Source organism: Lynx canadensis, chromosome C1, assembly GCF_007474595.2.
Source record: "Lynx canadensis isolate LIC74 chromosome C1, mLynCan4.pri.v2, whole genome shotgun sequence".
NCBI lineage: Eukaryota > Metazoa > Chordata > Mammalia > Carnivora > Felidae > Lynx > Lynx canadensis.
Window position 1 is genome coordinate 141908575 of NC_044310.1, and position 14991 is coordinate 141923565.

Sequence of the window (14991 nt, forward strand, 5' to 3'; positions counted from 1 at the left end):
GGGCCAAAGATTCACCTGCACTACACAGCTCTGTACAGAGGTAGAGAGGCATGGGAAACAGAGCTTTGTTGGAGTCAGACAGATCTAGGGTTGAATCTTGGGGCTCATTTACTAATTGTCACCTCCAACAAATTTCTTAGTCAGGGACTTAGCTTCTTTCCCTTCTAGAAAGCAGGGATAGTGTTATCCACTAGAGTACTCTCAGATTTCCTGGAAAATTTGCTGTGATGAGTGAAGTTAGCAGAAACCCCGGGATGGGGGGTTAGGGGACCTTGGCACCTTCCAGAACCACTACAGCATTCAAACCAAGGCCATGCTCTCCACAGGCTGCTCCTAGCCAGTGCCTGAGCACAGCGTGGGGAATAGAGCCTGGACATTCCTGCCAACATGTGACAAACATGCAAGAAATCTGCATCTCAGTCTGAGGCTCCTTCTATCCATTTCTCCTTCCTTCCTCCTTTCCTTTCATGAGATCAGACTTAACGTCTGATCAGAAGGCTCTCCCGCCTTGTTCTGCCCCCTTTCTCAGGCATTTTCTCCAATCAATTTTCAGTTCTAATTCCATTTAGGTGTCTGCTTCCCAGAAGACCCAAATTGATACAACTCTACATAAAACTATTCTAAAAATTGGAAACGATAGCATAGTTCCTAGCTTTTGGTAACCGTTCAATAACGGTTAACATCCTTTAGCTGGGAAAGATTATAGAGTCAGGGCTGGGTAATACATTCTTCAATATACATGCAGTGCTTTAATCATACATTCCATTTTGCAAGTGGACTTCATTCATAGGCCATGTGTAGTGAGGCTTCTTAACATAGCACTCCAGCTATCCAAATTATCTGTGGACAGGTAACCAGGCGTGTATATAGGTGGGTGGGACTGTGAGGGCAGGAAACTGGCTTTGACACCAGATAGATCTAATCTAATCCTAATTTGCTGTGTGACCTTAGTAAAATCATTTAACCTCTCTCTCTCTTCAGTCGCTTCATCTACAAATGGGGATAATATTGCCTACTTTACTAGATAACAGTGAAGATTAGAGATAATCTATGTAAAGCATCTAGCACAGTATCTGGCCTATCCAATAAAAGGATGCATCATACTCTTATTGCCTTTCATTCACTCACTCGTCAAAAAAAAAATTTACCGTGGGCCTACCATAATAAAGGACTGAGATAAAACAGTAAAACGGACAGGGACAGATCCTTACAGAGCCTGACAGGTTAGGCATGGCACAATGCAAAGTACATCCAATAATTATAACAGAAACACCTAGATGGTGCTTAGTATGTGCCAGTCCCTGTTCTAAGAGCTAAGAGTCACTCGTTGAATCTTTATACCAACCCAGTGAGGTAGATACTTGCTGAAGATTACATAACTAGTGTGGACTTGAACACAGGCAATTTGGCTCCACAGTCCATACTTTTTACAGCTATGCTGTATTGCCTCTCTAAACATCTGAATTAGATTTTATGCTTCCACAGAGCATAAATGATCCTTACACAAGTATATGAAAAAATCTAGTGAATCAAATCAGTAGGAAAGACAGTTATTTCCTTTAGACAAACACAGGCACAGAAGTAGTAAATCAGCTGAGCAGGAGTAGACACTGATCAGCCACTGGTGACCCATATGATAGCAGTTATGTCCCCCAACACCCACCAAAATCTCTGCCATTTTCTTGGCTTCCAACTCAACAGCTGTTTTCTGGCAATGGCACTAGGAGTAGAGTTGCTATAATATGGTTTTTCATTTTTCTTAACCCTGACTTCTTCTTTATCTGCTATAACCACAGGGCTCTTCTTGTTCCCATAAATTCTCAACCTTCAAGGTCCTATCTTTTCTGCCTACTGGAACTTCCTGGCAGAAAAGTTAAAGAAAAGTCAAATCAGTATGTTTTATTTTTCTTCTCTGTTCATAAAAGTGCCGACATGACTGGATTAAGTAGTTTGCTGAGTGTTTGCGAGGTAATCAAGGTAGCAGGCAAGGACATCAGACGCTGAACACTAGGTTTAGTTCTTACTACATGGCAGACACCCCCCGTTTCTGGATGCCTGAATGTAGCCAACATGACAGCAGCAGTTTGTTTGAAAAATACCTTAATGTTTACGACAACATGTCATTACTATCATTCTAGAACAAAAATGGCAATGGTAACATGAAAACAAACAACAACAACAACAACAACAAAACCACCACTCTCTCCTGTCTAGGCAAGAATGATTATGACTAAACACGATGGTACTTACTGGGGGGCATTGTGCAAGTTTATCAGCTGCCACCAGTTGAACATTTAAGTGTTTACTTTGGGACTTTCCTCTAGATTTAATCAACCGCTGTAAAACCTGATAGAAGACATAAACCAACAAGTTAAAAGAAAACTAAAAAAAAAAGACAAGATCTTTTAAATAGTCTGTTTAAGCCCTGAGTATTAATAGAAAAGAAATACAATATGAAAAACCATATATATATATATATATATATATATATATATATAAACTCTGTAATGACATCACCCACTTACACTGGCTCTCAGTTATAGTGGATTTGATAGGTTCATCCTATTCTCGCTCCGTGTGAGGCCTTGGTGGGATCTTGAGTTCCCGCCCTAGATTTTACCCAGAGAGTTCAAAGAGAGCCCTGCAAAAGTGGAGGAACTGATCTGTACCAGGTCATTTATGTCCATATTCAGTTGAGTAATATTTTAGTTCACTATCTCAATGTCAGATAAATATCAGTCATTTATATATTTGGTTCTTTTGGTCACTGATAATTATTAAGGTGTTCCAGTTTAACTTTACATTAATAAGAATGATTTTATGATAGAAATCTAGGCAAAACATTTGCACTGGCATATTGCTACATATAAACCAGTGAATATCTGTTCTATAAATGCTATAACTGCATTTGCCATATACTCCCCTCTCCCTTACTTTTTTAAGCTGAAACAGGGTTCTTCCCCCAAAACAGTACTAGTCAGTGAGGCTCTATGATAACTCAGTGCATATATCCATAGGTACCCCTGTTCCTACACTTAATGACCCCATGGTGACTCGCACAGGGGTGATGGAGGTTGAAATCTATTCTACTGCAGTGAAGGATGCTTGAATCTCCTTCAGTTCTGGGCCAAATAGACCTCCAGGTGGTCAAGGCAATTTCAATCCATTCTAATGGTTCTCCAAAGGCCCAGGTTTGGTCAGGATCCCCAAATCCATCCTGTGCAGAACCAGTGCCCAGAGAGATGGAAAGCTGAGGGGTTGGGAAAGGGCACAGCTTCTCTAGACATTCTCCACCTGTGAGAGATGACTGGTTGGAAGCTGAATTGGCATTTTAGCACTAAACTGCACTCTTGGAGGCATTGAAAATAAACTAATTATTAAGCTTGTACCTCTCTAGAATATCTATTTAACATTACTTATTACAGTATCATCTACCTTTGCGGCATAAAGACACATGGCAGATATCCCATTGTGTTTAATCACAGCGTATCTTATTCCTTAAAGAAGCCAATCTAAGCATATATATACACACATCAATTACTTTTCCATAATAGATTCTATACAGTAATGTTTGACTCTATACACGATAAATGTAGATTCCTTTCTTGAATTACATACTCTCTCAACTGGGGAGAGAAGATAGGTGTTACAAGAATCAATACTACTCAAGACATTTACTAGGACAGAACATAAGTCTCTGAAAAGCCATACTTTACTTTTCCTCACCTTTCTTAATCTTTTGTTTCTATTTTGCTCTTGCATAACTGCCCAGTTGGGGAACCACAACAGACAGGGAACTTCTTTAAAACAATGGCTATTCTTTATTTGCTATCTTAGGATTTCTAGAAGTTGTACAGACTACAGGAATTAAATTTTTTTTTTTCAACGTTTATTTATTTTTGGGACAGAGAGAGACAGAGCATGAATGGGGGAGGGGCAGAGAGAGAGGGAGACACAGAATCGGAAACAGGCTCCAGGCTCTGAGCCATCAGCCCAGAGCCTGACGCGGGGCTCGAACTCCCGGACCGCGAGATCGTGACCTGGCTGAAGTCGGACGCTTAACCGACTGCGCCACCCAGGCGCCCCCAGACTACAGGAATTAAAAAGGGCCTCAAATGTGGAGAAACGGGAACCCTCTTGCACTGTTGGTGGGAATGCAAACTGGTACAGCCACTCTGGAAAACAGTGTGGAGGTTCCTCAAAAAATTAAAAATAGATCTACCCTATGACCCAGCAGTAGCACTGCTAGGAATTTACCCAAGGGATACAGGAGTACTGATGCATAGGGGCACTTGTACCCCAATGTTTATAGCAGCACTCTCAAATTGTGCTGTGTAGCCAAATTGTGGAAAAAGCCTAAATGTCCATCAACTGATGAATGGATAAAGAAATTGTGGTTTATATACACAATGGAGTACCACGTGGCAATGAGAAAGAATGAAATATGGCCCTTTGTAGCAACGTGGATGGAACTGGAGAGTGTGATGCTAAGTGAAATAAGCCATACAAAGACAGATACCATATGTTTTCACTCTTATGTGGATCCTGAGAAACTTAACGGAAACCCATGGGGGAGGGGAAGGGAAAAAAAAAAAAAGAGGTTAGAGTGAGAGAGAGCCAAAGAATAAGAGACTCTTAAAAACTGAGAACTAAATGACGGTTGATGGGGGGTGGGAGGGCGGGGAGGGCAGGTGATGGGTATTGAAGAGGGAATCTTTTGGGATGAGCACTGGGTGTTGTATGGAAACCAATTTGACAATAAATTTCATATATTAAAATAAATAAATAAATAAAATTAAAAAAAAATAAAAAGGGCCTCAATAAGATACTGTCCTTACTCATGAACAAAAAAAGCACAGAGCAAAGACTATTTCAAAAGAAATGAGCTTCTAATTCTTAAGGCAGAAATGAGGTAATTACCTTTGGAGATGAAACTTTAACATGAACAATAATTGGTGCTAAAGAAGTCTTTATAAGTTGTGCTGGGTGATTGATGGTGTCTGCGTCAAGAACAACCAGTTGCAAAGATCTTGCCAACTCAAAGATTCTTTCAATTTCACTTTGCACTTCCGCTAAAAGGAGAAATAATAAACAACAGGACATGGTTATTTTTATTAATTAGTTCTTATATGTAAAACCATTTAAAACCATTTGGATGTTTGTCTATATTGCACAACAGAACATTCTGAATTTCATGCTTCTGTTAACTTAAGATCTTTCCTAAAGAGAGAGAGATGGGTTGAGTTTTTCATAAAACCAAAAAATTGGTGAAAAAAAATTGAGATGGCTCTCTTGACTCACTTCTTACACTTGCCCTGATATTCAGCTACTTATATAGCTATGTTGTTTTTGATTATTGCTTTGTTCCAAAGAACTTTTATTTTAGCTATAAAAGCTAAAACCACAATTAGGAAAGAATTGAAATACATGCAGAGCAACATTGCATAGAAAGCAAATTATACTGAAATATTCCAGCTAAGCAAGAATTTATATATTGATATTTTGTGAATATGTTTTTTAAAAAATCCCACAATTCATCTGTTTTGACTGATGTGCACATTTTTGTATCCAGGGTTAAATGTTCTGGGTCTACACTTACGTTAACAAACTGCTACGCTTTAATTCAAGTATTAGGGCCAGTACACTTGTTCTAAGGCATAATCTTCAGCATTAAAAAGAAAAACAACTAAGGCCAATTATATTATAAATGCTGCAATGCCTTGAGAATGCAAATCTATTCAATTGGCTGTAATAGCCAAGTGACTGAAATCTCTGTGTGAATCTGGTCGAATAAAAAAATCTAGTTATTTGTCTGAAGTACTCTAGCTATTTTTAAAGCAAAGCAGATTACCTATAAAAACATAATACGTCTTTCTAAAACATAAAAAACTTTTTCACATATGTTTTATAAATCATCTGACTTACTGGGTCATGTCTAAAGTCTGAATTAGACTACTTAATTTTCAGAGAGATGATCTTATTTTGCTTTTTACTTACTTTTATTTTTGGCCTATTTATTACAGGCATGACCCAGCAATGTTGTAATCTCATTTAAATTACACAGAGCAAACAAGTTACCTAATTTAAATAACTTCAAAGATGGCCTAAGTAAGAGGTGATGTTGCTCTAAAAATAACTCTAGAAGAGTTTCTACCACAATGTTGTGATTTGTTTTGCTTATCGAGTATACATTCAAGTTCACGTCACCCACCACAAGCCAAAACCTTCCATAACCAAACATACGGACAAGGTGTGTGGGATCATGGATGTTCAAGACTATCATGTAACTCCAATTTGGGGGACTTTGCATAATAGCATAAAATTCTGACTTCCCACCAAATCACTGATGTTTAATGCATGATTTGTATTAGAAATATGAATTTAGAGAGTCAACATAGCAATCATTGTTCATATCATCCAATTCCAATGGTCTGAAAGATGTCATGTTACTTTGGACTGTGACTAGCTCTCAAGGTATTTATGTAAAGAATCTGGACAATTAGGCTTATTTGCAAAATTCTTCTGAAGTCACCTAGTACATTTGTCAATAATAAATAACATACCCATCCCTTTTTTCTCACATGTCAAAAACACTTTTTAAAAAAAGAGATCTTTCTTATGAGAGAAGTTCAGAAAATAAATTTTATTTTTATTGTAGTATATTTCAGCCTCAGGCTGTTGGGGTGTGTTCCCCATTTGTTGTTGTCATTAAATCGACACTGGTTTAAGGTAACTCCCGGCCAGGACTGTTGTAGAACAAGTCTGCATTGCTTTAAGTTTCAAATCTGAATACAACATTTTCTCAAGTAGCAAAATGGCAGTGAGGCAAACTGGACTGCTCTGGTATAAAGAACCCTTGAGACACACTGTGTAAATAACTCAGAAATGCCTGGGCCTTATTTACTCTACACCAGCAATGAGATAAGTGTGGTTTTTGACCTGTGCGGAGGGCAAGCACATCCACAGCTTAGGCAACACAAAACTCTTAGGTAATGGCATTCCAGCACAAGTGGAGAGGTGCTCAGGCAAGTAAGCCAGGAGGCTGCAGACGGCCACACTATATACTAGAGTGGGTCCCTATGTGGATAATAGGTATATAGAATTCAATACCTAAACTGTCTGAGAAAGAGAATGGCATATGTATCTACATAGCTCATTTTCTTAAAAACTTGGAGCAAGCCCAGCAATCCTGACTTTCCATGCTGATTCTCAGAAGGTTCCAAAGGAAGTTTCACCATGATCTTACTACAGACAAATGGGGCTCTGAGAAATTTGGACTATGATGCTGGAGGGACCTCAATGAACACTTCTATAACTTGACCACGACTGATCTAGATCCACTTCTCTCTAGCATCTCTGACACCTGTGATCTTTCTTATATCCAAATGCTTAAACTACTTCAATGGCTCCTTTGGGTTCAAAACAACATTGCCCAAAGTGAATACCCTGGAACACTAATCCCGTAAGATATCCTAAGGGGAAAAAGAGATTTTTTTTTTTTTTTGCAGGCTATAATAATTTCTTTTGGAATTTCAAACATGCATTACCCTTTGTATCTTAATGGCTCTTCAAAGTCTTGCAGTAAAGAAATCTGCCAATTGTTTAATCCAAATTTCCAAATTTATCTGACTGAGGAAAATGTTTGGATGTAGCAACTATTAGTATCTTTTAGAACCCACATTTCATAGAATCTACCTTGGAGGAGGTTTCTTTAGCAAGGCATACTAGAGCCCTAACATACTAGCCTCAACATACTTTTTCAGTCTCTTTCCCTGTTGCTCTCAAACCATGCCACCCACTCTCTTTTTTTAAGTATGCTGTGCACAAACTATTTGTTTATCACCTACACAGTGTTTTTTACATGTTGATGCCTTTGGACATTCTTGTCTTCCATGAAGAACCAGCTCAAATATAACTTCTTCAAACTCTTCTCTTTCACCTCTTACTCCCTACGCTTCTTTCTTTATACCCCTAGCTTTTTGTTCATAAATCTATTATCAGACAGTATTTTAACCACCTGTCCCTTCTTTCTGTTGGCTTATAGGTAAGACACTTTGTCTTTAGTTATGTTTGTACTTACTAAGTCTGGCATAATTTGTGGCATATAACAATAACCATGTGATGAGGAAATCTACAAATGTGCATTAACAAGCAGGCAAATGGACATAAGTGGCTCACATAGGGATTATTATAATAGATTTCCATTAAATTAATTCCAATGGCTATAGGTGTATGAATTTACAAAGCAAAGGAAAAAACCAGTGAACTGACACTGCCTTGTTTCTTCATCAATATTTACACTAGCTCCACTCCACTGACTGAAACAGGTGACTAGATTACACAGAATGACTTCAAAGAATGTCCATAAAACCCTTGGCTGGTATGGATGGTTAGAATCAGGCAACCTCACTTATGCACCTAAGTGTTTTTTAGCCTCTCATTATTTATCAGAAGAAGAAGTAATTAAAAGTCAAAGGCACTTTGTGGAGTGAGGAGAGTGGAAGAGGGAAGAACAGAGAACAGATGCTTGTTCAAGAAATCTTCAGTCTAACTTTTCCAAAGAAGACATCCAGATGGCCAACAGACACACGAAAAGATGCTCAACATCACTCATCATCAGGGAAACACAAATCAAAGCCACACTGAGATATCACTTCACACCGGTCAGAGTAGCTGAAATGAGCAAATCAGAAAACAACAGATGCTGGTGAGGATGTGGAGAAAAGGGAACCTTCTTGCACTGCTGGTCGGAATGCAAACTGGTGCAGCTGCTCTGGAAAACAGTGTGGAGGTTCCTCAAAAAATTAAAAATAGAACTACCCTATGACCCAGCGATAGCACTACTAGGAATTTACCCAAAGGATATATATATAGGAGTGCTGATACATAGGGGCACTTGTACCCCAATGTTTATAGCAGTACTTTCAACAATAGCCAAATTATGGAAAGAGCCTAAATGTCCATCAACTGATGAATGCATAAAGAAGATGTGGTTTATATATACAATGGAATACTACTTGACAATGGGAAGGAATGAAATCATGCCATTTGCAGCAATGTGGATGGAACTGGAAGGTATTATGCTGAGTGAAATAAGTCAGTCAGAAAAGGACAGATATCATATGTTTTCACTCATATGTGGACCTTGAGAAACTTAACAGAAGACCACATGGGAAGGGAAGGGGGAAAAATAGTTACAAACAGAGAGGGAGGGAGGCAAACCACAAGAGACTCTTAAATACAGAGAACAAACTGAGGGTGGATGGGGGAGGGTGGCGGCGAGGGGAAAATGGGTGATGGGCATAGAGAAGGGCACTTGTTGGGATGAGCACTGGGTGTTGTATGTAAGCCAATGTGACAATAAATTATATTCATAAAAAAAAAGAAATCTTCAGTCTAATTTGGCATCCTTGTCTCTCACAGTATTTAACTTTAGTCACCTAATCTGATTCATCATCATCAACTCTTCCATTGTTACCACCTCAAGGTCAAAATTACTGTCTCTTTAAGAGTGTTTCACTCAGCATGTGAGGGATCTAAATACAAAACTAAGGAAAGAACCACTGATGTCCAAGCTCCTGCCTTCACAAGAACAAACAACTATTCATTTGGTATGTTTAACATTCTTTTTATAAAGCAACCATGCAGCAGACATTTATTGAACAATTACCATGTGCCAATCCCATGCTAGGAATATACAGATGATACTTTGTAGCCTGTTTGCAATCTGTACAATTCTTAGTGCAGGGCCAAGGTATAGCCTTCAATGAATTCTCGATGGGATGTTTAGGCATGCAAGCGATCTGGGAATTTTTTTGTTTTCTATCATCATCTCAGTAGTTTAAGAAAATATAGTGACAGAGAAGACCCTTATCTTTCCCACTCTGCCCATAAGGGAGGAGGTAGCAAAACAAACTGCCCTCAGAATGTGAATGCAAAGCAGACTCCTAGAAAGTTATAAGTGGACTGCACCACTCTTGGCAATCATAGAAACCACAAACAGGCTTTTGAGATGAATGTCATGATTGCCCAGCAGTGTGGACTTGTTTGTGTGGATGGTAATTCCATCTTCCACAGCCCTGCTCATAACATGGTGTTATGTAGCTAACAATATAAGGCGTTCTTCCATTTTCCATCATGGTGAATTTCATAATTCTTTCTAACTAGTGCTCCAGGAAAGACACATTTAAACTCCCTACATGTTATTAATGCTCATTGCTATTTCCACTTAAAGATGTGACTGTTCTGGATACTACCAGCTAGCAGCAGAAGCTATACTAAGAGCCCAATGAGGGTTCTTCCCACCAGACTACTGATTAACTAATTGACTAGAGCTGAGACAGAGGAGGCTCTGGCTGTTGAAGGAGTCTGCTCCCTTCTTTTCCATGATAGCATTCTCTTCAGTTAATCAGCACTTCCCCATTCAGAATGGGGAGAAGACTGGAAAAGACATTCACAAGTGAAACATGTGTCATCCCACTCCGAAAACACAGCTTGGAGAAGTACCATATTTGAACATCTTACCTAAGCTGGACCGAGTGTTCGAACGTTCAATTATTGCTCGCTTGCTGGGATTATTTAGGACAGACCTCTTAGCAAGAGAAATGTCAGCTGTCACTCTTGTTATTGATATCCTATGAATAGGAACACAGAACAGAACAAGCCAGTAGAAATGTTATGGGGCTCTCAAGTGATTTATAACCACAGTATTTAGTAACCACTTTACATACTGCATTGCAACCACAGTATAATAAACATCGCCACAAGTATTTTAAATAGGCTTTGGCTAGTATTAAAAATATAAGTCAGATATAATGGAGGAAGGTTCTGGCTATTTAACCAAAACAAAAAGCAAACCTGTGGTTAAAAACAAAGCTCTTCCTCCACTACTGTCTAGCTTGTCAAATTCTCTTTATAATGCACACCACACCAGGAGGGAATCAAAATATGTGAATAAACATGCTCTTTCTAGGAACCATCAATACAATTTCCCTACACTTCACAGTTGATTTGCTCTTGAATAAGACCTTCAGGAACTACAAATGTTCTGCCCAGGCATATCAACCAGAGGGGAAAACCCTGTTCATTTTCATCAACACTCAACCAGTTGGTAGTGATGTTGTATTCCTGATGCCTAACAGTTAATTCATGATACAAGAAGCATCTCTCCACAAGCCCAAAGGAATGTTTCATTTCGAAGAATATGGAAAATATGACTTCTATTCTGCCTGCACAAGATCTGTCAGCATATTTGCTTAGGACTTTGAATGCATAAAGTGGAAAGACATAAGACACTATAGTTGAGGGCAATGTGAGGATTGCGCCAGGATTTTGGCAAGTCAGAAAGTTTCCTGCAGTTACACAAGAGAAGAATAAAGCAAAGAAGATGCAGATGAACAAAGAGAGGAGTCCATATGCATATGATTTATCAAATAAGAATCTCTGGAATTTACAGCCTTAAAATTCTTTATTTTAAACCGTGACTGATGAATTTCAGGTTATTATCTACCTGTAGAATGCAAAGCATGCCTCTCTAAGCCAGTTACTGCCACCATGGACCTTTCCCCATTCTCATTTTCAGAGCTTTGGCAGAGTTCTGGAATGGAGACAAGAGAGTAGTGCCCCTTCCCTTTTTGCTCAGTGCACCAATTTGCCTTCATTTTTATATTCCTTTGGCGACTGGTGCAGGGAAGAGGTAGAGTTGATATCAATTACTGAGCCATAGTTTTGGTATACTGTCAGCACTCTCAAGAGACTCTTCACCTGACTTCAGTGACCCAAAGCCTTAAGGAAAATTTAAAGTATTCCTTGTCACAAATGGTTCTTTAAAGCTATACAGGCTATCTAAAAGTTCTGATACCATTTTAACGCAAAGCACCTTCTTGTGTCATTGTATTGTATTTATATGCTGTAGATGGTCAGTGAGTTTTAAATTCTTAATGTTTTTAGAATTTTTAGTCACTAATAAATTATTGGAGTCATCTTCATATTATCTTCTACAGAAACCAAGAGTTTTGTGAAATACTTCTGGGCCACCGAGAACACCAAGGGGAGGCTGAGTTGGCAGACCTCCAGCTTTCCTACCTTCCATGTCAGGCAAACGCCTCTGCATTTCTGTTTTCTACATTGGGGCTTTATATATGATTTCCTTGTAAAAAGCTGCCCAACTGCTAAAAGACATTGGAAAACACTGGTCAAGTACAACTGCTTCATTTTACCAAGAAAACTGAGACACAGAGAGGAAGTTCCACATGATTAGTTAGAGACTAAGAAGACCTGAAACACAGGCCCCCAAGCACCAGGCCAATCCTTAGTCACCTGAGTGATGATAAGTCTCACAGAGCTTCAGTTTTCTTCTCCAGCAACCCCACATCCCCAGATGTAAGCCAAATCATCAAGTGCAGATGCAATCGATCTTGGCCATGTGCAGAGAAGTGGTCAGGACTTTAGTGAGCTTAAAGTCAAGGGAACCCCATGTCTGAGTCTGCATTACTCAGTTGGCTTTTGCAACTTGAAGTATGAAATCTCATAGGCATCCTGTGTTCACAGCTTCTTTACTTTACAGAATAGAGATTGCTCATTTATTTTTGTGTGTTTGTTTGTTTGTTGTTTTAAGGAGAGAGTTGTTGGTTAGAAACATACAGTCAAGTTCCAGAGCAATTCAAATACATGACTGGAGGCGAATGGGTTAAATTAGGAACATAATTCAACTTTCTAAAATAAAGACTTTTGAAGGACCCAAAAAGTCTATTCTGTTTATGGGAGATCAAAATTTGTAGTTCCATACAAGCCAAATAGTGAGTCTTGGTTCTTAAAATTTGAAAGGATTACCACCATACCATCACATATAGAGTTTTATAAGTTTTTACAAGTTTTACAAAAAAGCAAGCAAACAAACAAAACAATAAAGACACACACACACCTGCTTCATATATTCTCCAAACAGAAAAAGGTATGGACAATACAGGGTTCTTTTTCTTGTTTTATTTGTCACCAAAATACCAGCGAATTTGTTAATACAAGTTATTTCTTTTAAAAAAATTTTTTAATGTTTATTTTATTTTATTTTATATTTTTTGAGATAGAGACAGAGCATGAGGATGGGAGGGGCAGACGGAGGCGGAGACACAGAATCTGAAGCAGGCGCCAGCTCTGAGCTGTCATCACAGAGCCTGATGCGGGGCTCAAACCCACAAACCTTGAGATCATGACCTGAGCCGAAATGGAAAGCTTAACTGACTGAGCCCCCCAGGCACCCCAATACAAGTTATTTCTTAATAAAAGTACACATGCATGCATGAAGGAGCTCAGGACAAGATAGACACAGCCCCAGAAACCCTTCAGTAAGACAAAGCAGAGTTTTCTGTTTTCTACTGCAAAGATGCTTACTATTATCAAAATAAAAAACCAAACCCACACTTTTTTTTTGTAAAAGACTCTCCAGAAATATAATTGAATACTTCTAGTTTATATACTTTTTTTAGTTTTATATACTTAAAAAATATTTTATATACTATATATTTTTATATTTTTATATACTAGTTATATATTTTTATTACTTTTTTTAACTTAAAAAATGCCCTTTCCACTTCTTTTCTTGCTGTACTCATTCCCTCCAGTACTTCCATGCATCTTGTTTGATGTATGTTTTTACGAAGTTTCCTAGGAAACTTTTCTGTGACATAGTGTTAGTAGTTACTGGCTGGTCGATTAATGCTAACAGAAGTTCAGCTCCTCAGCAAACTGGGTTTAGTAGCAAATGTCACTGAAAACTAGCAAAAATTGTTCTCTAACTCTAGCAAATCTGAACCCCACCTGTTCTTTATTTCTGTTTTCGAATTCATCATAATTGCCCCAATCTATCATGACCTATGAGTATTATTTTGAGAAAAGATATTACTTTCAGTTATAACATATCCATTCAAAAATAATTGTTATTTCCATATTGGTTCAGAATGGCTATAAGGTCCTTCTATGCTCTATCCTTGCTACATCTAATATGCAACACTGTTAGTACATTAATTAAAAAAAAATAACTCCTAGTATTCATAGAGAAGAGTATTCCAAAGAGCAGAACAGTGTACTGTCAAGAGAATTGGGATGGAGGGCCTACATAGACCTGAGTATTCTTCCTGGATCTTGCTCTTGCTGGTTGTGTGACCATGGACAAGTCAGATTAGCATCAGAATCCTAATCAACAAAATGGTGATACTGGTCAAAATAGCTAAAATTAACAACTCAGGAAACAACGGATGTTGGTGAGGATGTGGAGAAAGAGGATCTCTTTTGCATTGCTGGTGGGAATGCAAACTGGTGCAGACACTCTGGAAACAGTGTGGAGATTCCTCAAAAAATTAAAAATAGAACTACCCTACGACCCAGCAATAGTACTACTAGGAATTTATTCAAAGGATACAGGAGTGCTGATTCATAGGACACATGTACCCCAATGATTATAGCAGCTCTATCAACAACAGCCAAATTATGGAAAGAGCCCCAATGTCCATCAACTGATGAATGGATAAAGAAGCTGTGATTTACATGTACAATGGAATACTACTTGGCAATGAGAAAGAATGAAATCCTGCCATTTGCGATAATGTGGATGGAACTGCAGGGTATTATGCTAAGTGAAATAAGTCAGAGAAAGACAGATATCATATGTTTTCACTCATATGTGGAATCTGAGAAACTTGACAGAAAACCATGGGAGAAGGGAAGGGAAAAAATAGTTTTAAACAGAGAGGGAGGCAAACTGAAGGTTTAAGGGGGGGTAACAGGGGGAGGGGAAAATGGGTGATGGGCATTGAGGAGGGCACTTGTTGTGATGAGCATTGGGTATTGTATACAAGTGATGAATCATGGGAATCTACTCCTGAAGCCAAGAGCACACTGTATACACTGTATGTTAGCTAACTTGACAATAATTATATTTAGAAAAAAAATAATAAAATAAAATAAAATAGTGATAGCAGCTTTGCCAAACTATCT

At 38.4% G+C, this 14991-nt stretch overlaps 1 protein-coding gene across 1 annotated transcript in view; it reads right to left on the minus strand.

Annotated features, from left to right (window-relative positions):
* CACNB4 (calcium voltage-gated channel auxiliary subunit beta 4) overlaps positions 1-14991 on the minus strand; it is a 256351-nt gene that overhangs the window by 19993 nt on the left and 221367 nt on the right. The window contains exons 10-12 of the mRNA XM_030326909.1: positions 10525-10634; positions 4921-5072; positions 2251-2346 (exon numbers count right to left, since the gene is read on the minus strand). Coding sequence (XP_030182769.1) covers positions 2251-2346; positions 4921-5072; positions 10525-10634 — 358 coding nt within the window. The remainder of the gene's footprint in view (positions 1-2250; positions 2347-4920; positions 5073-10524; positions 10635-14991) is intronic.